Source organism: Lepidochelys kempii, chromosome 1, assembly GCF_965140285.1.
Source record: "Lepidochelys kempii isolate rLepKem1 chromosome 1, rLepKem1.hap1, whole genome shotgun sequence".
Lineage (NCBI taxonomy): Eukaryota > Metazoa > Chordata > Testudines > Cheloniidae > Lepidochelys > Lepidochelys kempii.
In genome coordinates this window covers 235,753,020-235,779,336 of record NC_136380.1, presented here as the reverse complement: position 1 = coordinate 235,779,336, position 26,317 = coordinate 235,753,020, and the positions used below count along the sequence as shown (strand labels likewise).

The 26,317-nt window shown below is 42.4% G+C and overlaps 1 protein-coding gene across 3 annotated transcripts in view; it reads left to right on the top strand.

Moving 5' to 3' along the window:
* PDE3A (phosphodiesterase 3A) overlaps positions 1-26,317 on the top strand; it is a 368,581-nt gene that overhangs the window by 323,029 nt on the left and 19,235 nt on the right. For all 3 annotated transcript variants that reach the window (XM_073318613.2, XM_073318622.2, XM_073318631.2), the window contains exons 6-12: positions 63-276; positions 5,327-5,412; positions 7,678-7,847; positions 9,166-9,303; positions 21,416-21,527; positions 23,736-23,849; positions 26,042-26,241. In XM_073318613.2, the coding sequence (XP_073174714.2) occupies positions 63-276; positions 5,327-5,412; positions 7,678-7,847; positions 9,166-9,303; positions 21,416-21,527; positions 23,736-23,849; positions 26,042-26,241 (1,034 nt within the window). The remainder of the gene's footprint in view (positions 1-62; positions 277-5,326; positions 5,413-7,677; positions 7,848-9,165; positions 9,304-21,415; positions 21,528-23,735; positions 23,850-26,041; positions 26,242-26,317) is intronic.

Sequence of the window (26,317 nt, the reverse complement as noted above, 5' to 3'; positions counted from 1 at the left end):
AGTGAATTGATGTATCTGTATATTGACTTTTTTGAATTGAAGAAAGTGTTTTTTCTTGCTAGGTATCCCGCCAAACATTTCACCTCTCACCTCCCCATGCCATTCACCTATTCAGGGAACCCCAGCCACCAGTCCCACTGGCAAAACCTCTTCTGTACAATTTCCGGACCCTACTGACACCAAGCAAACCCTGAAACCACCCAAGGTTTTAACTTCTACTCAGAGCACACCTGATCTTTCAGAGCAGATTATGGGGCCCCCTGTCATCTGTAGCAGGTAAGATGTTAATTTGATAGACATCTGCTTGTTTTTCCCTTTTTCTTATCCATATTCTTGATTTATTTCAGCACAGTATATTGATATAATTTTCCCCACATTAAAGTAGTTCACTGTATGCCAGTAATGGTTTAGTTCAATGCTAAACAGTATTTTTAAAGTTCAAAACAATTAACTGCAATTAAAAGCTTTTACTTATGTTGAGTATGTAGTCTGATTTATAGAAAATTGATCTGTGATTTTTTAATCTCAATTTTCATGTTAATGAAATGTGTTTTTCTTGCCACACTCAAGTCACAATAACACAGACTTCAGGGTCATGTTCCAGTTTTTCAATATACAAACCTTATTCCAGAGATGACAGTCAGCCACCTAGGATTTGGAAAAGTACAGACCAAAGATCCACAGTGGGTCAGTTTTTCTGATGCAGGCAAAAGCTTAAATGTTCCAGATAAACTATTGTACTTGAAATTCAAATGGACTGTTTCAAATTCATCCTCCTCTCCCCTATCCCAGGTACATTATATACTTATGCCCAATGTATTTATGCCACGCTAGCTTTTTGCCTTTAGCATTTTCAAAATGCACAGTTTCTCCTAAGTTATACAGTACCTGTAACTAGCACAATACTATATATAATTAAACTAAATCTGCATTGCAGTGGGCTTTGCCTCAAAATGGACTGAATGGATTACATCCTTCCAGAGGTGGAGACAAATACACAGAATAGTAATAGTAGTGAATATTTTAAAAAAGCAATTGGAATGAAGAAGTCTATTGCTACTGCCAAATATTACAAAATGATGTAGTCATACCATACTCTAAGTGACTCTTAGTTGCTCTAAGAGAACACAGCTTCTAACTTGGGTGGTCACCACCTGGAAGTACTGTTGTTTCATGTCTCCAAAAAGATTCAGTTGAAGTGAAACCTGAATAATGGACTCGGCAATGTGTGTCCAATGCAACATTGAGAAATTTCAGTATCATGGTGTGAAGTGTGTCAACTTCACAGGGAGACAGATTGGGTTATCCCACAAGAAAATGTCACAGCGAGTTGATTGCATGAGTAGTGATAATAACTTTTCTCAAGGCTGGATATTCAGAATGTAAGCTATTATGTTTTCGAGGTATATGAGGTAAAAACAATGAAGGAAAGAATACATAATTCTACATTAAACACAAACAAAAAACTTACAAGAGTTAGTAGCTCTGCTCTCTCTCTCACTGCCCAGCAGTTATAAGGCTGCTGCTCATTGGAGACTGGATCCACAGTCAGATGAAGTCAATTAAAAGACTTCCCTTGTCTTCAGTGTGCTCCAGGCCCAGGAGATTAGTGGCATATATTCAGCCCTTGGTTTTGGCTCTTCTTGTCTTATACTCCACACCTGAGTGAAGTGTGGCAGGCTAATTGGCAATTAAACTGTCTAGCCAGCTTTCCTAAATGCTGTAGCAGCACAAATCAATAAGTCATTCAACATCATCCACATTGTCCAATTTTGTGGCCCAAAATTGCTTTGATAAGCACTTTTAAATGGGATAAAACCAATAACATACATAGGATCTCTGTTTTTTTAACGTAGAGCTTGTCTACACTTACCGTGGATCGATGCTGCGGTGATAGATCCACCAGGGGTTGATTTAGTGGGTCTAGTGAAGATATAGGTTGGATATTAGGAAAAACTTTTTCACTAGGAGGGGGTAAAACACTGGAATGCGTTGCCTAGGGAGGTGGTGGAATCTCCTTCCTTAGAAGTTTTTAAGGTCAGGCTTGACAAAGCCCTGGCTGGGATGATTTAATTGGGTATGGGTCCTGCTTTTGAGCAGGGGGTTGGACTAGATGACCTCCTGAGGTCCCTTCCAACCCTGATATTCTATGATTCTATGACCGTCGATCGCTCTCCCATCGACTCCACCGGAACTAGAAGCATAAGGTAAGTTGATGGGAGAGTTTCTCACGTCAGTCCAGCATGGTATAGACACCACAATAAGTCAACCTAAGCTACGTCGACTCCAGCTACATTATTCTTGTAGTTGGAGTTGTGTAACTTAGGTCGATTTAATCCCCTAGTGTAGACCTGCCCTTAGATTGTTAAAATTGCTCCTTCTTTAAGGTATCAAATCCCAGGCAGGCTAAGAACATTAGCAGGATGTTCAGGTACTGTGGTGATCATCATATGGTAAAAACATAACTAGACAGAGCACAACCTTAACATTGAATTCATAGGAGAGTGAAGCTTCAATCCTCATACTGCAGATTCCGAAGTAACAGGATGAGATGGTGACTAAAGGTAGAGATGAACTTCTGGGGGTGGGGTGTGTGTGTGGGTGTGAGAGAGAACGCAAGCACACACAACATAAATACATACATACACTCTCACTCATAACATCATGAAGGTCTGATGGCATCACTAAACACCAAAAGGTAAGGCTTGGATTTCAATCAGTTCCTCTCCAGTGCAATAGAACCTGCACAAAAGTTTTTTCTTTATGCAATTTTTAATCATGTTAAACAACCAATCTAAATAATGTTATAATTGTGCTCTTGCAAAAATAGCCTTTAGTTTTGTAAGCAAGGTTACAAAATTCTGCCAGTGTAAGAGTCACTAACGGTCTCATCCAAAGCCCCTTGAAATCATGAAAAGAGTTCCCACTTTTGCAATCATTAAAAGATTTCCTTTGCCTCCAAGGACTTTGGATCAGGCCCCAAGTTTCCTACAGGCTGTCTTAACAGTGTGCTCACTTTTGCCGTCCTTTGCGCTCTGTTTTCACTTGATATCCCTGAATTCAGTGCTTAATTTGTGCCAGGGCTGACCCCTGACACCTCTAAGACTGGCAGTTCATAGTCTCTACACCTCGGGGCTTGCTTGCCATGTTAGGAAAGAAAAAAAAATTGCTTGAGCTCCGGCATCTCTTTCATTGCAAATTATACAGTGCCTGAATTGTTTGGATTTTGCAACTCCAGGCATTCCAAATAGCTTCTGAATTCCCATTTAGCCCTTTGAAAGTGGGATCATTTTAGCCAAAAAACCTTCTTACACACAGCATTTACCCTATGTAGAGTTAACCTGGCAGTATAGAACCACAAACACCCTAAGGCATTTTGTGTTTGGAACTGTTGATAACAACTCTGATGCCTTTTCTCTCCCATATATTATTTTTATTTATTGGTATTTTGGTTCCTCCTAAAGATCCCAACCAGGGTTGAGACCACACTGTGCTAGGCACCATACACACACAGCATCGACCAAGCTCTTCCACAGCTTCCAATATAAAAGACAAGACAGATATTCTGATATAGAAAAACAACAAAAAAGCAGATATAAATTCAGAATATAGTTCTAAAGCTTTATCAATTTTTTATAGCAAAGAATATTAGGAATTATTACCATAGCTAACTGGGGGCATGGGTGGGGAGTCATAATCAGTCCAAAGCTCACTCCTAACTCTCGGAAACGAAACTGATACCCTCTAACAGATCCTTTTTGTACTGGAAAACCTGCAGCTTTGTTCTTAAAGCAACCATCCAGTTCAAAGCAAAAGAGTGGTTTGTTACAAATTTCCTGATCTTTCCATTCTCTGCAATATAAAAGTGTTTGTGTATTTATTAAAAAGATAGTTTGTCTAGGAGGAGGAGAGGATAACCAGTTGAGCACTGTTGAGCTGTACTCTCAGATAAATGAAGATTCCTGGGAGAAAACTTGTTTTGAATCATTTACTCCTAAAGAGGAAGTCATTTTTGTGGCAAATTAGTTCTGCTTGTTGCCACTATAGGTGGTTCTGCTGCTTGGCTGCTAAATCATAAATGTTCTGCTCCCAACAAAAGATGGGGCAAGAAGAGATTTGTGAACAAGTACTGTATGTATCCATCTGAAGAAAATTAGTTACTTTAATTTATTTAAAATGTGCCTCACTCAAGCATCAAATGAGGAAGATTGCTCTTGTGGCTAAGGAACTAACCTGGGAATCAAGAGAGCTGATTCAGTTCCTGGCTTTTCTGCCACAGGCCTCCTGTGTGATCTTGGACAGGTCACTTACTTTCTCTTTGAGCCTCAGCTCCATCTGAAAAATGCAGATAATGATATTTCCCTATCATACAGGGTCTTTCAGCTCTATTAATTGGTGTTTGTGATGGTACTACAGTTATGGTAGCCTAGGTAACTAGGTAGATTTTTGTATTAGGCTAATGGGCTCAGAACTCAATACCCAAACGATGTTTTAAAAAATATGATTACGCATAGATTGTAGTGCATCCCAATAGACCTTTAGAGGCAAATATTTCAGATGACCTGCCTGGTGCCTGTGGGTATGTGTGGGTGGGTGTTTTTGTTTTGCTTTGTTTTGTTTTCCTAAAACATTTTTCCATTTCCTAGGAATTGGTGAGTGTGTCTACTTGTCATCTATCATGCTTATTAACTATTTGAGTGCCAGCTCATTTACCTGACACATTGGTCAAAACATCCCTCTAGTGCTACTATACTTGATATGTTCTCACTGAAGTCCAACAACATTGCCTTACTTTCATATTACGTATGATGATATATGTGTTTCTAAGCATGCATATGATAGGAGGGGGAACCTGCTAAAAATGTCTCTGTTCTACTTGAATCACTTAAGACTGAGCTGGGTCCTGGTGAATTTTCCTCTTGTTCATTCTTTATTCTTTTTTTTTTTATAGTGTAATTGTGTTATATTTTCAATTTGCTCTTTTGTACTTGTAAACTTAGAAAATAATAAACATCTTTTAAAAAATCATATTGGGGTGGGATCCACTGATACGATGTGCCTCCTTTGCACCACTCTGGCAATGGCAAGCAGCTCTAAGCCCAGCTTAGCTGGCTGGTTAAGCCGCATTTATGGCTGCCTTTTGCAGTAGTGGCAGCCATCAAAAAATGAGAGCATTCCTGTGAATTTGTCCTTTGACTGTGCAAAGGACTGTAGATTATATGGTAGGGCATAATCCTGTACTAGGATCAAGAAAAGATCTAGATGACTTTTCCTCTGTAATTTACATGATTCTTTAATGTTCATGTTCCTTGATATTGTGTTCCAGCTGTGGCAGACCATACAGCCAAATAGGTTCTGGCACTGGTGCGCTGGATAGAGGTGATGGAACAACACATGCTCTGACCAGAACAGGTAATTTGCTGGCTGTAAAATCAAAAAAGTTGTTCCTCTAAAATGTGGTTGTTGAGGGAGTGTGTAGACACTCCTGTCTTTTTTTTGTCTTTTTTTTTTTTAATACAGAGATTATACATGGGTGAGATCACAGGAATGACGTTTGTATTTCCTTTCCTTTGGAACAGTAACAGTCCTAGGCCAAGGCCATCCCCTTAAGACACTCTCCATGCAACGGGTGGTTGTGAGTGTCCAGAGGTGTCAACTGTTATTTCAGCAGCCTCCTCAAGTCCAGGGATCTGCAACAGAGAAGAGGATGGGTGGAGATATATCCCTGGCCCTGACAATTCTGTGGGCAACCTGCAGAAGGGTTAATGCAGCATAGGCCATATTCATGTTACCACGGAGACCCTTCTGTGCTAGGAAATCCCTTTCAAGGCATGGTGACTCTGGCAGCCTCCATTGAAGCCATGTTACAGCTATGTCTACACTGCACACCACTGGCAGTGGTGTGTAGGATATGTGTAGCTACAAGCTACACATATCCTACAGTGAAAAGCAGGCTTTTACTCACACTGCATTATGTAGCTACATGCGTCAGTGAAAGGCTCTGGCAGGAGGGAGGCAGTGGGGAAAGGCTCTGGGAGCTCCACACTGCCACAGCCTTTAACTGTGGCAAGGAAAGGCTCTGGCAGAGAGGAAGCAGTGTGGAAAGGCTCAGCAGCAGGGAGCTGCCAGAGCCTTTTTCTGCTGCTGGAGTATTTCCTTGCAGCAGGGAAAGGCTCCTGCAATGGGGAAATTCTCCAGAAACAGGGAGCTGCCAGAGTCTTTCCCCACTGCAGGAGCATTTCACTTCTGAAGTCGCAGTGTAGATGTGAGAGGCACTGCTTGGGTGTGTAGAGGTCGTGTTGGGTACATACCCAGGTTCATATCCACAGGTTTAAGCCGTGTCTTTATTCTACTCACCTAAGCAGTGCCTTACTGTCTACACTGCTATTTATGCCCATCTAGGGGGGCATATAGTCTATGTACTGTACATGCTGCTGAAAGGAGTGTGCAGTGTGGACATACCCTAGAAGTGAGCTAGGGATGGGGACAGGCATGTTTCTGGCCTGGGAGCTAGACATGCGGCCTCCACAATTTTGTAACAGTGAGAGTAATTAACCGTTGGAACCATTTATCTAGGGTTGTGGTGGATTCTCCATCACTGACCATTTTTACATCAAGAGTGGGTATTTTTCTACAAGATCTATTCTAGGAATTACTTTGGGGAAGTTCTGTGGCCTGTGTTATACAGGAGGTCAGACTAGATGATCACAACGGTCCCTTCTAGCCTTGAAATCTATGAATATAGCAAAAGTTAATGCCTCAGTAAGGTAATCGTATGTTGATTTCCTCTCCATATTAGATATCCAGAAGCTGCACATTATGTAGCATTTAGTGTGTGAGTGTTTACTCACTAATTTTAAGTGTAAATTATTCAGTAATATATAGACCCTGGAAGTTGCTTTTCAGGTTATCACATCATCGTATGTGGTAATGTTGTTTTGAAGGATACAGCCAGCACATCAGTATTTTATGCTATCACTTTTAATTTTACAAGAGTTGGAATAAAATAGGCTTTTGGAAATCCTATAACTTTTTTCTATCCAGAAAAATTTTCTTTCTAAAATTTTAATACTTTCTTCCATTGCAGACTTTTCTGTCAGCAGCTATTCTTTCTGACAGCTTCTTTTCTCCGTGTAATTTACACATGGAACTGTAACTCTTGCTTAGGAACTAGGAAGTAGAATATCTGTATATTTATATCTAGTCATGAAGCTAAATTCAGCCTTCAGATGTAGGTGCTTGGGGTTTTCACTAACTTCAGGGAAAGTCATATTCATCCCAGGGCAGCACTTAGTCCATATACTGTAAAAATAATTGTGTATGTTAAAAATATACCATGTGTGGCACAAAGTATTTATAAAGAGGAATCTGAATAAGCTCTACATTAACTCAGTTTTAGAGGGTTAAAAATGTGCAATAAATGTGATCTCACTCTTTCACCTAATTTGGCCCACCCTAAAAATAGTCCTCAGAGTTTCCTCATTCTGTGGTCCCAGTTTTCAGGCCCTGCAGGGGTACTTATTTCAGTGCAGTTGAATAGACTGTCAGATTTCAGCCCTAGCCAAGCAGCATGTTTGTATGCGAGTCAGAGATCATGTTGTTATTACTCAAATGGTCAGAGAGAATGCCTTTTAGTAGGGTCTTACAGCTCTCAAAACACTCCTCTTTGCGTTGTAGATGATCCAGCTCAAGCCACCTCTGACTATGAAACCAACAACAGTGACAGCAGTGATATTGTACAAAATGACGACGAGACAGATTGCTCTAAAGAACAGATGCAGAAGGGATCTGTCTGCAGAATGTACACGCCTGAGACTATCATGTTGCACCCTTTAATACCACCCGAGGTAGTTCACAATTGCTTTAAATAATGCTTTCACACTGTATTTGAATACACCTCGAGATACTGGGGAAAGAATGATGCAGTCTAAAGACCCTGGACAAGATTTTCAAAAATAATTGCATAAATTAGGGTCATGTCCACATTTATGTATCTTTTAATAGGAGATCTGATTTTCTAAAGCACAAGCACCCATTCAAATCAGTGGGAGCTGTTGAGTGCTTAGCATTTTTGAAAATTAAGCCACCTATTTTGATTAGGATTCTAACTTTAAGCACACATTTTTGAAAACTTTGCTTCTAAGGTATGGAAATAATATTGTGTATATTACCAGTACAATGTGTACAGTCTTTCTGATTAGCCATGTAAACGCTTTAATGGCCTAGTAAACCTTGTAATGTTGTTTAGGATATGCAGTGGTCACCATTAAAGAAATTAACATTTGCCAAACATTTGCCAAACACAATTATGGTTATTTCCTGTACTAAATATAGGAAAGACATTTGTACCACATATACCATATACTCTGAGACTAATGCTGGCATATGCTGACGTTTTCATATGACCACTGTAGTGAGTTGTAAGTTTTGTTCAAACAAGCAAGCAAAGGTTTAGTCAAAATTTTAAAGCCCCTTAAATCTGTGCAATTAGACTAAAAAACTCTCACGAGAACAACATTTCTAGCAATCTCTGCTTCTGGTCAGAGCTGGATATGCCAGGAGAAAAGATTTTTCTAGAGGTATTTTGACCCTTTTATTTCCACGTCTGGTCATTACATGAAAATGAAGAGCTGTGAGAGAGTAAAGAGTAGGAGGCAGGGAAAGGATGAGACTTCTTTCAGATTTCAAAAAAGGTTTCTTTTCAGTGTCTCAGAGTGGAACAAGAGAGGCATTCTTATTTTATTTTATCTGAATGTTACTTACACATTCCTATTCACTGTAAGACTAGCTTGGAATTTGTTGCCTGAATCCAGTTGTTAGTCTCTCGCAGTCCACTATATGGAAGTAACAAATGAATATGTTTTCTTCTGCTCAAGACAAGTTTTACAATAAAAGTGAATGACCTCTCTACAGCTGTAATTATCAGACACTGATCTTTCATTTCCAGGATTACCTATCAATTCCAGCTTAATAAAAGTTATGAAGTAGAAGGGCTAAATTAAGGTATGGTGGAAACAAGCATACCTCCACTGTATTCAATGAGATAGCACCTGCTTATGCCAGTGGTTAATTTTGGCCCAAGGTTTATAGCACTTTTACCTCTTTAGTTTGACTTTTCATAAGTCTGTGATCTATCAGATTCCTCTCTTTTGATTCTTGGTGCAGAACAAACCTATCCTTGCCCCAGAGCCTCTTGTCATGGACAACTTGGACTCCCTTATGGATCAGCTAAACAATTGGAACTTCCCAGTCTTTGATTTGGTGGAAAAAATAGGAAAGAAATGTGGTCGGATCCTCAGCCAGGTAAGAAGCATGTTTTGTACAGGCAGGTTGGATGTGCAGTCCCGGTATACTGTGTGTACGTAGACAGATACAGACTAAAATAGAGCTTTCAAAATGTGATGGGTCCTGTAAGTTATAGCTGCATAGGAACCAGGAAATCCTGCCATACAGTTCCATGATAGCAGCAGCTGAGCTAATTCCACAAATCCATTACCATTAAAAAGTCTCGTTCTACTTCATAGAATATCAGGGTTGGAAGGGACCTCAGGGGGTCATCTAGTCCAACCCCCTGCTCAAAGCAGGACCAGTCCCCAACTAAATCATCCCAGCCAGGGCTTTGTCAAGCCTGACCTTAAAAACTTCTAAGGAAGGAAATTCCACCACCTCCCTAGGTAACGCATTCCAGTGTTTCACCACCCTCCTAGTGAAAAAGTTTTTCCTAATATCCAACCTAAACTTCCCCCCCTGCAACTTGAGACCATTACTCCTCGTTCTATCATCTGCTACCACTGAGAACAGTCTAGATCCATCCTCTTTGGAGCCCCCTTTCAGGTAGTTGAAAGCAGCTATCAAATCCCCCCTCATTCTTCTCTTCTGCAGACTAAACAATCCCATTTCCCTCAGCCTCTCCTCATAAGTCATGTGTTCCAGTCCCCTAATCATTTTTGTTGCCCTCCGCTGGACGTTTTCCAATTTTTCCACATCCTTCTTGTAGTGTGAGGCCCAAAACTGGACACAGTACTCCAGATGAGGCCTCACCAATGTCGAATAGAGGGGAATGATCACGTCCCTCGATCTGCTGGCAATGCCCCTACTTATACATCCCAAAAAGCCATTGGCCTTCTTGGCAACAAGGGCACACTGTTGACTCATATCCAGCATTTCGTCCACTGTAACCCCTAGGTCCTTTTCTGCAGAACTGCTGCTTAGCCATTCGGTCCCTAGTCTGTAGCGGTGCGTGGGATTCTTCCATCCTAAGTGCAGGACTCTACACTTGTCCTTGTTGAACCTCATCAGATTTCTTTTGGCCCAATCCTCTAATTTGTCTAGGGCCCTCTGTATCCTATCCCTACCCTCCAGCGTATCTACCTCTCCTCCCACTTTAGTGTCATTTGCAAACTTGCTGAGGGTGCAATCCACAACATCCTCCAGATCATTTATGAAGATATTGAACAAAACCGACCCTTGGGGCACTCCACTTGATACTGGCTGCCAACTAGACATGAAGCCATTGATCACTACCCGTTGAGCCCGACAATCTAGCCAGCTTTCTGTCCACCTTATAGTCCATTCATCCAGCCCATGCTTCTTTAACTTGCTGGCAAGAATACTGTGGGAGACCCTGTCAAAAGCTTTGCTAAAGTCAAGGAACAACTTTCCTCTCATCCACAGAGCCAGTTATCTCGTGATAGAAGGCAATTAGATTAGTCAGGCATGACTTGCCCTCGGTGAATCCATGCTGACTGTTCCTGATCACTCTCCTCTCATCTAAGTGCTTCAGAATTGATTCCTTGAGGATCTGCTCCATGATTTTTCTGGGGACTGAGGTGAGGCTGACTGGCCTGTAGTTCCCAGGATCCTCCTTCTTCCCTTTTTTAAAGATGGGCACTACATTAGCCTTTTTCCAGTCGTCTGGGACCTCCCCCGATCGCCATGAGCTTTCAAAGATAATGGCCAATGGCTCTGCAATCACATCCGCCAACTCCTTTAGCACTCTCGGATGCAGCGCATCCGGGCTCATGGACTTGTGCTCATCCAGCTTTTCTAAATAGTCCCGAACTGCTTCTTTCTCCACAGAGTGCTGGTCACCTCCTCCCCATGCTGTGCTGCCCAGTGCAGTAGTCTGGGAGCTGACCTTGTTCGTGAAGACAGAGGCAAAAAAAGCATTGAGTACATTAGCTTTTTCCACATCCTCTATCACTAGATTGCCTCCCTCATTCAGTAAGGGGCCCACACTTTCCTTGACTTTCTTCTTGTTGCTAACATACCTGAAGAAACACTTCTTGCTGCTCTTAACATCTCTTGCTAGCTGCAACTCCAGGTGTGATTTGGCCTTCTTGATTTCACTCCTGCATGCCCGAGCAATATTTTTATGCATCTTCCCTGGTCATTTGTTCAATCTTCCACTTCTAGTAAGCTTCTTTTTTGTGTTTAAGATCAGCAAGGATTTCACTGTTAAGCCACTGCCATATTTACTATTCTTTCTACACATCTACAGGTTTGTCCCTGTAACCTCAATAAGGATTCTTTAAAATACAGCCAGCTCTCCTGGACTCCTTTCCCACTCATGTTATTCTCCCAGGGGATCCTGCCCATCAGTTCCATGAGGGAGTCAAAGTCTGCTTTTCTGAAATCCAGGGTCCGTATTCTGCTGCTCTCCTTTCTTCCTTGTGTCAGGATCCTGAACTCGACCATCTCATGGTCACTGCCTCCCAGGTTCCCATCCACTTTTGCTTCCCCTACTAATTCTTCCAGGTTTGTGAGCAGCAGGTCAAGAAGAGCTCTGCCCCTAGTTGGTTCCTTCAGCACTTGCACCAGGAAATTGTCCCCTACACTTTCCAAAAACTTCCTGGATTGTCTGTGCTGTATTGCTCTCCCAGCAAATATCAGGGTGATTGAAGTCTCCCATGAGAACCAGGGCCTGCGATCTAGTAACTTCCATTAGTTGCCGGAAGAAAGCCTCATCCACCTCATCCCCCTGGTCCGGTGGTCTACAGCAGACCTCCACCACGACATCACCCTTGTTGCTCACACTTCTAAACTTAATCCAGAGATTCTCAGGTTTTTCTGCAGTTTCATACCAGAGCTCTGAACAGCCATACTGCTCCCTTACCTACAATGCAACTCCCCCACCTTTTCTGCCTTGCCTGTCCTTCCTGAACAGTTTATATCCATCCAAGACAGTACTCCACCAAGTCTCTGTTATTCCAATCACATCATAATTCCTTGACTGTGCCAGGACTTCCAGTTCTCCCTGCTTGTTTCCCAGGCTTCTTGCATTTGTGTATAGGCACTTGAGATAACTTGCTGTTTGTCCTGCTTTCTTAGTATGAGGCAGGAGCCCTCCCCTCTCACACGCTCCTGCTCATGCTTCCTCCCAGTATCCCACGTCTCCACTTACCTCAGGGCTTTGGTCTCCTTCCCCCGGTGAACCTAGTTTAGAGCCCTCCTCACTAGGTTAGCCAGCCTGCTTGCGAAGATGCTTTTCCCTCTCTTCGTTACGTGGAGCCCATCTCTGCCTAGCACTCCTCCTTCTTGGAACACCATCCCATGGTCAAAGAATCCAAAGCCTTCTCTCTAACACCACCTAGACTTTGTTCACTTCCAGGATTCGACGGTCTCTACCCAGGCCTTTTCCTTCCACGGGGAGGATAGACAAAAAGACCACTTGCACCTCAGACTCCTTCTTCCCAGAGCCACGTAGTCTGCAGTGATCCCTCAAGGTCATTCTTGGCAGTATCAGTGGTGCCCATGTGGAGAAGCAGGAAGGGATAGCAATCCGAGGACTTGATGAGTCTTGGCAGTCTCTCCGTCACATTGTGAATCCTAGCTCCTGGCAAGCAGCACACTTCTCGTTTTTCCCAGTCGGGGCAGCAGATAGATGACTCAGTCCCCCTGAGGAGAGAGTCCCCGACCACCACCACCCGCTTCCTTCTCTTGGGAACAGTGGTCGTGGAATCCCCCATCTCTTGGACAGTGCATCTCATGCCTTCCTTCTCCCCCAGTCATCTATCTTAAAAGAATTGTAAATGCATATTGGCTCACTGTACCTTCAGCTATGACTCAAAAAGCTGCTGCTGATGCTTCCACTGTCTTCGGTTCACTGTCTTGTGGGATTTTGCATTGAGTCTATCATTGCATTTGCATTGAGATATAAAGGGCCACAAAGAGACAGCTGACCCAAAAGAATAGGTATGGTCTTCTCTTACATTGCAAATCCTAGTCAAGCCATACATGAGACCAAGATTCATGGAAAAAATCTGATCCTACTGTCTTGCCCCTGTACCTCACTTTTAAAGAGTCAACACGTTGGCAGTTAATACTTCTGCTCCACCTAATAAAGATCTTAATCAGGTGGTGATAACCTGCTAAGGTTCCATTTTAACTGCCAACTTTTCATTTGTTCTTCCAAGTAGAATGAAGGTGCTGATACAACCTTTATTTACACAGTACGATCGACACCCCTATAATCATCACCACTTTCTTGGCCAGGCTTTCTTCTCTGTCATTCACCTCTTGATGGCACAGAGACAAACTGGCCATTTTTTCTTGTAGTTGGATAATGGTTTTGTCAACAGGGGAAGTGTATAATGTATATTCAGGACACAAACCCAAAACCAAATTGGGTTTTAGAGTATCTCTTTACAAAGCAGTATGTGCAGGAGGCTAGTGGAAAGCAGTGAACGTGTTAATCAAGTTTAACTGTCTCACATTATACATGCAGAGGTTAAGGTGCTAACCAGCCCTCAGTGCAATAAACTCCAATTAATGCTAAATCAAGTCCTGGTCCCTTGGCTGTTGATGATTATTCAGCTGCATACAGCTAATTCAAAAGCCAACGAGGAAAGATGATTGATTAAATTCAGAGTGACATGAGGATTTACTCTGTGAGCTGTTTCCTTGTCAGCAACCCCAGTCTGTACTTCAGCATGTAACAGCTGTGCAAAACTAGCTTGCCAATATTCCGGGTTCCTTCTAGGGTAAGAGGAAAGCCTAGGCTGTGTATAGCACTTCTTATCAGAGAGAGTGTGAAAAGACACGCTTCCCCCAGCTGTTTTCCTCTGTTGTCCCCACTTCCCAGCAACCTCTACCCTCCACCACTGCCATTTTTGTTTTTCCCCCTTCTGCTTCTACCTGCAAACTTGTGTGTTCAGAAAACCTGCTTAAAGATGTAATCACTGTCCACACCCTGAGTGAATTGTCGCCTGCCAAAGCCCAAATAATGGGGCATGATGAGGGGCAGAGATGGAAAATGAGGGATGTGAAAAAATCAATCTGAGGTGCTTCAAAAAATTGGGATTCATTTATTTAACATAAACAACAATTGTATTCTCAACTTCAGGCTTCAACATTTCGGATATCAATAATTTACATTGACATTAATGTAAATGGGATGACCCAAGATTAAATTTGGGTTTAAAAATGAAGATGTCCCCCACTAATAAGGAAGCAAGGTGGCTGAATGAAATGAGCTTTTTTTTTAAACCAGGGAACAGGTTGACTTTCTGATGTGTAATTTATATCACAGTATGTCTTTAAAGTGGAATGGACAAAGGCAAACAAACACATCAGTGATTTATTCTCTGCTTTCCGCAATTAAATAGTCTCATCTTTAAAAAAAAAATAGAAAGAAAGAAAATTAACAAGAGGAATTAACTATGCATGCCCCACAATCCAAAATTTATGAGGTGGAACAAAGAGGAGTTGACATGTTCCCCCAGGCGGGTGTTCCATTTAGAAAGCAAATGCTGGCCTAGCATTTTTAAGGCTACTTGAGATGTCTCTTTCTTATTTGTGGAATGTTAAATTGATTTAGCCACTTTATTAAAAAAGACCCCACACAACTCTGACGATAAAAGCATTCTTACTATGTACAATGGAAAGCACTTAAATGCAGCACAGGCAAACCTGTAAACAAAGGGATAGAAAGACCTTCACAGAAAAAAATTTCACTTCAGAATGGAACAGCAAAACACTCCAATTGAAATAGCAGCTTCACAACAAGCCACAGAGATCCATAACGCCTTAATTTATGCTTATTGCTCTTCTCATCGTAATTCCTGAACGGAAGAAACCAGTTTGCTTTAGAAAGAAAGGTGAGCTTGGAAAAAAATGTACAGCTTGAAATGGAAGCATCTCTCCTCTGACCATTACCAAACTGCAAGTTGATTAAAATGATAGGCCAGGGCTCAGATTCTAGGAAAATCTATACAGTGTCAAGGTTCTGATTCTGATTCTGTACCTGTAAATAAGGCCCATTGGAAGTGTTTCACAGCTACCTGGGGCTGGGGGCTATTGGTCACATTATCATCATCTGTATATTTCTGCACAAAGAAATTAAACAGCCCTATAAAAAGAATGGCATGGGAAGTCTCTTCATGGGGAATGTTGTTCGTCATAAGATGGCTTTTGAATGAAAATTAAAAATCACCCATGAATGGAAACATTGGAGGGTTTGGAGTCAGGGCATTATTAGTGGCAGACTCTAATCTGTGGAATTCATTACTGCCAGAAACCCTGAACATAACTATCTTCAGAAAGCATTGTAGCACCTGCCTGGTTGGCCAGATGTTTGCATAAGTACTTATTCAGTTTCCCATATCTTCTTGTCTCTGATTTATTTTGTCTTGATGTCGATGGGAACCCAGGCTTCTAGGTTCCTATACAGGGGAATGTATTTACTTACTTATTTAGCTGTACACAGCATGCACAACTACTGTTGTGGTGGGCACTATCCATGTGCTTGTAATAAGTAATACATAGAAGATGGTTATACTAAGCACCATGTGAATAATGAGTTCCCTCTTTGAAAGAAACGTCCATTAAAAATCATTTCACTGGAAGCATTTGTTTTAGTTTTAACAGATGCCAGAAGCATTAGATTTATAAATTATGCATGTAAGCACTACGTTTTTCATAGACGGGGGGAAAAAGGGCAGAAGGGAGGGGAGAGGGAAGTAACACTACTTACCAAACAAAGGGTATGTGTTGAAATTTATGTATTCCTAAGAATAAAAAGTGTACTGAGCACATTGGTAGTATGGCATATACAGCTGTTTTCTAACTAGGAAGCCATATGCAGTAGGGACCAATGGTTATGATAATGTGTGATCCATAGCGCTAAGCCAAACCACAAGAATCTGACCTGACTTTCAGCTACCTACCCCAAACACAAGCAGAAGAGAGGAAGAAAGGAGAAGGTGTTGCTTAGTAAGCCAGGGTGTGATTGTCCATCAGGTGATGTATACTCCTGAGATATGGCAACATTTGCCATGGGAGGAAAAAAGTCAAAAATAAGTTGTTAATAAAGAGTACATAACAACTAAAACAGCAATACTTATTTTGCCAAAGTGTCCAGATTTTCTGACGTCCAAGAAGCTATAAGTACCAGAAAATAAATATCCCTTTTCCTCGTTCTTTCATTCTTTCTTGTGTCTGAATGCCTTGCTTGGCTGCTTATCCTTCTTGGTGACTGGAAGAGCAGACCATTTCTCTCCAAATAAGCTGCTGGGAACTGGATACCATTCACTTCCACCCCTTGCCAGTCCAGTCAACTTCTTCAGAATTATTTTGAAACCTTCCCCTCTGACCTAAATCAATGCTGGAAATTCAGAGGGGGAAAAATAACCTTCTTATATGGCATGCAGTTTTTAAAAATACCTGCCTAACAGTTGTATGAATCAATAAGATTAAAATCTGCAGAATAATATTCTACCATTCCTCTTTTCTCACAGGGGTATATTCCAGGGAAATAAGATACAATGAACTAGATAGACAGTCACAACTAGTGTCTTTTCTTTCCTGTTTTTTGTTCCTCTCACCTTCCATGGTGCACTGATCTAAGACTAAGGTTTGAAATACCACCTTTCCTTGTAGCTGCAAGTTTGAATCCTGGCTGGGTCAACTCAGCCATGATCCAAGAGAGGCAAATTGAGTTCCATGCTGTGTTTGGAAATCCTGGGCCCTGCTGGTCAGGCTGCCTCCACAGCTCAGGTCTGGCTGCTACCATAGAGCATAGAGAGACCATGTGGATGAGGTAATATCTTTTATTGGACCAACTTCTATTGGTGAGAGAGACAAAATTCTGAGCTACATAGAGCTCTTCTTCAGGTCTGGGAAAGGTACTATGAGTGTCACAGTTAAATTCAAGGATGAACAGATAGTTTAGCATAAGTAGTTAGCACAATTCCCAGACCTGAAGAAGAGCTCTGTGTAATTTGAAAGCTTGCCTCTCACCAACAGTTGATCCAATAAAAGCTATTACCTCACCCACATTGTCCCTTTAATATCTTGGGACCAACAGAGCTAAAACAACACTGCCTACCATGGGGCATAGGTAGAGATAGTGAATATAGCCTGTTGCTCCCCCTTGTAAGGTTTTGCCAGCTAATTTATGCAATGCATAGACCCACTGGCTATGCATCTGGCCTAACCAGAATCCTCCTCTCTTTAGAGAGCTGCAGATGCCTGTCCTGAGCAATGTTCCCTCTAATTTTTTCCATCCATGTGTGGAATAAATTATGTGCACCGAGGTAATGTGCAGATGTGCGCCTCCAGTAGAAACAAAAATCCTAGATATAGAACTGGAAGGGACCTCGAGAGGTCATCTAGTCCAGTCCCCTGCACTTGTGGCATGACTAATTTTCTAGACCATCCCTGACAGGTGTTTGTCTAACCTGCTCTTAAAAAATCTCCAATATTGGAGATTCCACAACCTCCCGAGGCAATTTATTCCAGTGCTTAACCACCCTGACAGTTAGGAAGTTTTTCCTAATGTCCAACCTAAACCTCCCTTGCTGCAATTTAAGCCCATTGCTTCTTGTCCTATCCTCAGAGGTTAAGAAAAACAAATTTTCTTCCTCTTCCTCGTAACAACCGTTTACATACTTGAAAACTGTTATCATGTCCCCCCTCCATCTTCTCTTTTCCAGACTAAACAAAGCCAATTTTTTCAGTCTTCCCACATAAGAAATCATGTTTTCATCATCTTTGTTGCTCTTCTCTGAACTCTCTCTAGTTTGTCCACATTCTTCCAGAAATGTGGTGCCCAGAACTGGACACAATACTCCAGTTGAGGCCTAATCAGAGCAGAGTAGAGCGGAAGAATTATTTCTCGTGTCTTGCTTACAACATCCCTGTTAATTCATCCCAGAATGATATTTGCTTTTGTTCCCCTGTATCCCATTTCTGCAGAGATTGAATATGTGGGCACGGGGGGAAGGGGAGAGACAGACAGAGAGAGAGAGTGTGTGTGTGTGTGAGAGAGAGAGAGAGAGAGAGAGAGAGTGTGTGAGCTGGCTGCTGGGGAAGTCTCCGAGAGACCATGCGCTGTCTGTTTAAGGCACTCACTCACTGCTCCGTCAGACCTCAGACCACAGCAGCTCTCTCCTGCTCCGAGTCCTGAGCCCTCTCCCCTGCTCAGTGGAGTTGGGGTATGGGGGGGATACCCAGACATCAGCACTCCCCTCACACACACCCCATTCTGCACAGCCAGCAGGAGGGTCCTGGGAGCAGCTGCTGGAGCAACGTGGCTGCAAAGCAGTGGGGGGAGGGGCACCTGAACAGATGCTGTCGGATGTGCGCAGCTCTGCTAGTCAGGTACATGGCACTTGAATCATTCCTGGGCAACCGCGCAGCTTAGCGCAAACACAGGTCCTGAGTAATTTCTTTGGAGAGCGCACAGAGCTGGAGAAACTTCCTGTGTCAGTTTTCGTTGCTGCTGACCCCAGGGCAGCTTTCTATATTTAAGATGCTCTGGGGCCTTTTCTGCGTACATAAGCCTCATGGGATTTTGGCAATTTTTTTGTAAAGCACTTGGGTTTCCTTAAGGATTAAATGCACAGGGTAAAATTTTCTAAAGTGAAAGTGAATGGGCCTAAGGCCCTTCAGTGCATAAGTCACTTTTGAAAATAGGCTCAGGTTCCTAAATCACTTAGGTGCTGTTGAAATGTTTACTCAGAGAATACATGTAAAATGTCATCCTCTCTTTCCAGTTCCATTCTCTTTCTTATGGCTGCACCACAGAGGAGGCAGATGTTGAGGGAAATAAAAGTGAGGAGGCATTAGCTCTGGGGTAGGTAGAAGAAAACTAAGGAGCGATCAACAGGGTAGAGAACTAGAGAACAACAGAACATACAGAAAGGTGAGAGAGAGCAATATCGGTAAAGAGGGGGTTGAATAATTAATGACCTATCACCAGACTAGCTTCTTAGTGTGACTTTCTTACGTTGTCAGGTTAGAGAATGAGGGGTTCATTCCTTCCGCAATGTAGAAAAGAGTGATCTCTTTTGTCGCCTTTCTCTTCCTGTCCCCAGTGGCAATCTGAGATTTTAAGAAGCATGTTTTCTGTTCAGAGCAGACATGCCTAATCCTGACAGACACCTGGAACTCTTGCACTAACACTTGCCCTGAGCCCTCACGTCACCCACACTCCTACTGCCTACAGTTAGCCTCCAGAACTGAGATGCATAGGGATTTTCTATTACCAATCTCCGGTTGCCATTGAAGCTTGAGCTACAGAAATGGCTAAGAGTTTCTCTAGGAGCGCTCTTTTCCATATTTGGTGCCCTCAGGTTTTTAAATATCCTATAATTGAAGAAAGACTTTTCTCCCTCTTTTGATGGTTCTGCTATATATTTATGTCTTGTTTGGACTCTGAGTTCTAAGAGGGATAGTCCAATACTTAAAAGTACTGGTCTCTGCACTGGAATAGCTCTATTTCAAGCAGCTTTGATGTGTCCTTCACAGCAGTACTGCTATCAGCTTCTGTGGCTTTGGCTTTCATTGGCCTTACCATGTCAACACTGACCAGCATTACCACCACCTTTCTGGGTACTAATATTGAACATGGTACTGTTGGCACCCTGTGCCATTCAAGTAAGTAGCAGCTGGTCAGTGCACAGGTGCCAGCACCAGAAGCACAAGTGGCAGACACTTGATAACAGACAGATCCCTTGTATGTGGAGTCAGAAACTACATTTGTGCACTCTCAGCTGCACCCTTCTACTGCATCATCCTTTCTCATTTTTGCTAGAATCGTTCATAATTAGTTCACACAGAAATTCTGCTTGATAAGAAATCCCTAGTAAAAAAAAACTTGAAGATAGCTCAGATTATAAATTCATATCAGTTACTTTAAAATAATTGTAATTCTCTATGAAGGCCAGATATTCAGTTTCCGTTTGTTAAAACTTGGATTCACTACACCCATCAGCACAGATTATGGATCCCAATTCATACACACAATATGCTGAAAGACGCAGTAGTTGATAGCAGCTTAATTTAGGTTCAGTTGTGCTATGTTGAAACAAAGGCCAGTATGATTTTGAGACTGTATATGCAGAGTGTAGTATATGGTGGAACTGGGAGACAGTGGGCTCCCCTTGATACAGCTCTGGTGAGACCACACAAAGCATACAGTATTTGGTTCTGGGCACCTCATGATGAGAATAATTAATGAAGTGCTGGAGAGGCTAAATTCAAAAGGAAAGTTGGAAGAACTTAACATAGTCATTTCATTAGGTCCCATTGCACTGTGTATAAATTTGTTGTTGCTTTCAAGCCCCTACATCGTGTGATAGCTGCTGTCTACATTGCTGACCTGGTCTCCTATTATATTCCCCCATCAACTTCTTCACTCCACCACTGCTACCAGCCTGAATACCCTGCTTGACTCCTCTTCCAAAATTCTCTGTAACCTTCTTCCATGCTTGAATGCTCTCTGGATGTCTTCCCTGCTGAAAATTCCTTCCCTTCAGTCATATCCCTCCTGAAAACTCACTTCTGTCATTTCACGTACAAGGTTTAAAAAAAAAAAAGTGACATTTATTAGGCTGACCTGTTATTTGACACCCTTGGCTGCTTCTTTTCCTCCTCCCTTCATCTGTTTAAATGATTAGGCAAAGAGCACAACAATTGTCATTGCAGACTCTTTGGGACAGGATATATGGGGGAGATTTGCAGAGATGCTAATTCCTATCAGTACTTTGTAAATCTCCGCTTCTTTGTGTTTTGTTATGTTTTTTTGTGAGGCACTAGCCCATTTTGGGGCATTTAAATCTGATGATAATATCTAGGCTTGCTAAATGTCACCTGATAGGAATATAACTAGGTACAAGTATTGGAAGAGGGTAACCATCAGAGAAGAAAAAAGGTTGCTTAGAACAATCAGAGAATACAAAGAAGAGGAACATTTTGGTGAACAATTTCTGAACAACCTGTTTGTTTGACTGTGTAACTGTGTCTCAGCAGAAGTACTGAGTACCCCACCTGAACTAGACCAGATGATCACGTGGGAAAATGCCATAGGGAACAATCCTGTATTGAATAGGGATATACCAGGTGACTTTATAGGATCAGCTTTTATGATGTCTTTTTTGGTCTACTTAGCAGCGTGGTTGTTTTCCTTTTCCAGGTATCATACAGGCTTTTTGAAGACATGGGGCTGTTTGAAGCCTTTAAAATTCCAGAGAGGGAGTTCATGAATTACTTTCATGCCTTGGAGTGTGGATACAGAGAGATACCTTGTAAGTAAAGCTACAGGTCAAATAAGAGTCTCTTGCTCAGATCTCATTGACTTTTGACATGTTCAGTAAATATTTTTATACATTCTTTCCTCTCCCTGGTCACCACAGCCATTTCTTCTTTCAAGGGCTGCATTTTGTCGCCTGCCTCTTGACTAAATGCGTAAGAGTAGTATTCCTCTTTTGGTGTGCTGTACACAAAACTTTGTGCAGTGTGAAAAGAGTACTCCACAGTTTTGTCAATATATGCAACACTGCTAAGCTAATTGCCTCCTACGCAGAGGCTCTTCCTGAACTCTGCCATCACATTTCTGTCTGTTTGACATTTAGGGCTTTTTCTTTTTCTTTTGTTTTTTAAATTTTACTTCATAGAGAACTTTGTGTAAATCTCGGGTAGTAAGATGGCTCCTATTTTGAGAGTTTATAGGTATCAAGGACTGTTCTATCTAGCCATGTTTTTTATTGGTTGGTGGTATTGTCAGTCTTATCTGGATTTTGTTGGAATGGTTGCACACACCCCCCCCCCCCCCGCGTGATATGCTTCCACACCAGAGATGCTATAGAACAGTGATTTCTAGAAATCTAGAAACCTGTGGTCCTGGCATAACTTTTAGCAGACATCCCCGCTATTCTATGCTAGCTAGCTATGGCTTCAGAAGCAAGTATACACCCATATATAGATATACGATTTACAGTAGATACATATTATATAGAAAATGCTGGATGTTATTGGGGTACATTTACTGGGTATATCTGTATAGAAATATATAATCTATATTTTTCAGATTCCTAGGATTCTGTCCCAGAATTATATTATCTTTGCCAAAGAAATATAACATTTAAGTTCCCCCGGATTTGAAGGGCCTTTTATCTACGTGCTGCATTGTTGGAGATTGATAACAGAGCTGAATAAAATCTATATAAGGACTTGTGTTTGTTGTGGTGTTAGCTCAAGATGTAACTCTAGTGTTGTCCTTAGTCTGACTCCCATCCCCCTCTCCCCCCACCCCATCTCTAGCTCAACTTAAATGGTACGTTACTTTAAACTTGAGCTAGCTGGCCTGTCGGGGGGGGGGGGGGGTGTGCACGCGTGTGTGTGTATTGAAGCTCAAGGGCTGCTGATGCTCAAACTAGGGATGCAGTGGGGATAGAGCTACATGCAACAACTTGAGTTAACACAGCTGGTCAGATGCTAATCCAATCACCATATAGCCTGAGTGTTATTTCCAGATGTTGCTGCCCTCACTCAAGATAGGCTAGTGGAATAACTCAAGCTAATCGTTGCAATGAAGACAAGCTCTTTTTGTTAGAAACTGGGAGAAATCCTGCCCACAGTGACATGAATGGGAGTCTTTCCACTGATTTTAGAGGAGCCAGTATTTTACCCTTTTTATTGACCAGATGATACTTGCATAACAAAAGGCCAGGGAAGTAGAAGGGAGCACGGCTCTCACTCCTATGCTAAAAGCTCCCTCTCTTCTCTCGTGTGTGGGGGAGTAGCAGGCTGGTGCAACCACTAGGCGAACTAGGCGGTCGCCTAGGGCGCCAAGTGGTGGGGGGCGGCGGTGGAGCAGAGGTAAGCTCGGGCAGGGGGGCGCAGGGAGGGCCGCCTGCAGCAAGTAACGGGGGGTGAGGGGGGGCGGCGGCGCACAGGGGAACTGCTCCCTGCCCGAGCTCACCTCTGCTCCGCCTCCTCCCCTGAGCACCACCCCGCTCTGCTTCTCTCCTCCCAGACTTGCGCGCCAAACAGCTGCACGCGGCTCCCCGGGCCAAGAGGAGGGAGGGAGCAAGCTGTTGCAGGGGGAGCTGCCCAGGCCGAGGGGAGGGAGGGAAGGAGGGGGCGGCGGCGGCGGGGAGCTGCCGCGAGGGGGGGGCGGCGCAAGGTGGAAGTTTCGCCTAGGGCGTGAAACCTCCTTGCACCAGCCCTGGGGAGTAGTGCTTCCCCATGGCTTCCCCTCTTCATGTCTGGTGTATAAAAGCTCCCCCTCCAGTAGCAACCTAGTAGTAAAAGGAAAGCTGAAAACTTACAGAATTGTAAAATAAGCCAGAGTCCTCATATCTTGTAATGGCTGTTGTTTTTTTGCTGTTCCTTGAACTAAAACTCCCTAGAAGTTCCCCATTGTATCCAGTAGATGGTGCTGTGCGCCCTCTGATAGAAAGAGTCTGCATGTTTAATAATAGTGTCATCGGTTGCCTTGATTTGTATCATAGATCACAACAGAATTCATGCGACTGATGTGCTACATGCTGTTTGGTACCTTACTACTCAACCTATCCCAGGACTCCCAACAGTGATTAATGACCATGGGTCAGCAAGTGATTCAGGTATTCTTTTTAATATACTGTTCTTTTAAGACATGGGTTGCGGAATACTATACATTTCATTTGCTAGAGAAAAATCACCAAATGAGGAGGCTGCATAGGAAGGACTTTCAAACCATTTCAGCAATCAATATTAGATATTTAATGTGTCCTAGAATATTTATTTGTGTGTTGCAACTGTGGTCGACCAATTCTTTCCAATAGATTTCCATCAACTATACTTAGGGCCCTACCAAATTCATGGCTGTGAGAAACGCCTCACAGGCTGTGAAATCTGGCTTTTGTAGGCGTCTCAGGGTATTGCCACCCTTACTTCTGCACTACCTTCAGGCTGGGCAGATGGAGAGCAGAAGCAACTGCTGACCGGGCCCCCCACTCTGAGGGCAGAGACACCAACAGCAGCAGCACAGAAGTGAGGATGGTCAGAAAAGGCACCATGGCGTCTCTGTCTCTGACACACTCACACTCACACTCTCTCTCTCTCTCTCTCTCTGAGCATTCGGCCTGGAGTCAGGGTCGAGCAGCGGTGGGGTTGGGGATGCTCCAGCTACTAGGCTGGGCTGATGAGGGACGGCACTTTCTTTTCCCCTGCAAAGGCCGTTCCCGGGACTGAATCAGACCCACCTCCGGGAATCTCCCCAGCTGCAGAAAGCTCCATGGCTGCTGGCTGAAAACCTAGGTCTGAAGGCAGCGCCGCTGCCACCAGCAGCGCAGAAAGAAGGGTGGCAATACTGCGACTCCCCTACAATAGCCTTGCAATCCCCCCATGACTGCCTTTTGGGTCAGGACACCTATGGTTACAACACTGTGAAATTTCAGATTTCAATATCTGAATCTATGACATTTAAGACACTTAAAATCCTATGACTGTGAAATATACCAAAATGAACCACCATGAATTTGGTAGGGTCCTAACTATGCTATAGAAGCACAGTATTTTACACTTAAAAATATGTGAATTCAAATCTTTTGTAAGCTTTGTAGAACCATCTTACTTTTTCATGTTCTTTTTAAGCCCTTTCTTTCTACAAGCCACTTAAGTGATGTCTGCAAGTTAGCGGAGCTAGTGTGTATTGTTTAATAAACACTTGGGATCTTTTGGGTAGAAAGATGTTTTACAAAAAACATTTTTGAAAGACATTCACTCAAAAGAATCACCATAGCAGAATAGGCCAGGTGTCTGGCTAGTCCAGTATCTGCCTATGAAAGTGATCTGTTCCAGAAGTCTCAGAAGATGACTTCTGGGTGGGTTAGCAGCAGCAGAGTTTGGACCTAGAGCCTCTGAGTCTCAAAGCATGCACCTCCACTGCTTGAGCTTAAAGACCCAAATCTATTAGCTCAAAGACTATAAATGACTCTAATCTTCTACGTGGTCCAGCCATTGGAGGGAAACAGAGAGTCATGCAATGTAAACATGGGTTAGCTAAGACATGCTGGGCTGCTCATTGATTAATGCCTCACAATTAATTAATTAATTAATTAACTAATTAAATAGCACATAAATTTACAGTGTTACAATTAGGCTTGGAAGGTTTGATTTTTACTGGTAAATGTTGGTGAACGTTGATTTCACCATACACACGCAAACTAACGAAAAAATATTTTCATTTATATTAATCAAAATTACAGTTCGGCAAAGTAAGAAAAATGCTGCTTGAGAAATTGAGAGTTTGATTTAAGGATATGTACTTTGTATATTTTGACATATGATGATGACAGTTTGTGTTTAACAGTTTTATACCGCTTTAACTTTTTGAATCCAAACATCTACTGTCACTAAATAATTATTGTCTGACTCCCCCATTATGTCCTGCAAAATTTACATACATAGAAAGAGGAGGAAAATGCCTAAAACCCGGAATTTTGCACAACTGAGAAAATTTAAATAAAAATAGGAAAAAAAGCTTAAAAATAAACATTGATATTATCCATCAGAATTATAAAAAAATAAACATACCATTGTGCCAATTCTAGTTAGGGTAACAGTCATTTTTGAGTTGCTGGAACATACACAAAATATCAGAAATCATCAAGTTCAGTATTTCTGCATTAGGTTATGAGACCCGATCTGAGATGATTGGTTTTGGTGAAATGTTTTGGGGGGTTTTTTGTAACACACAGGCCCACAATTTTGCTCATGGTCTATATTTTCAATAAGTAATTAAACCTCAGTAAGGAACTCTGTTTCTGCTCAGATTCTGATAGTGGAATCACTCATGGCCATATGGGATATGTGTTTTCGAAGACATACACACCTGCAGATGAGAGTTATGGTTGCCTCGCTGGCAGCATCCCTGCCCTAGAATTGATGGCGCTTTACGTCGCTGCAGCCATGCATGATTATGATCATCCAGGAAGGACCAATGCCTTTTTGGTTGCAACCAGCGCACCTCAGGTAAGTCTTGGGCCACATTTTTAAAGTCTACATAATTGTTAAGCCTCCAAAGACTTCTGAGCACAGTTTTCATTGC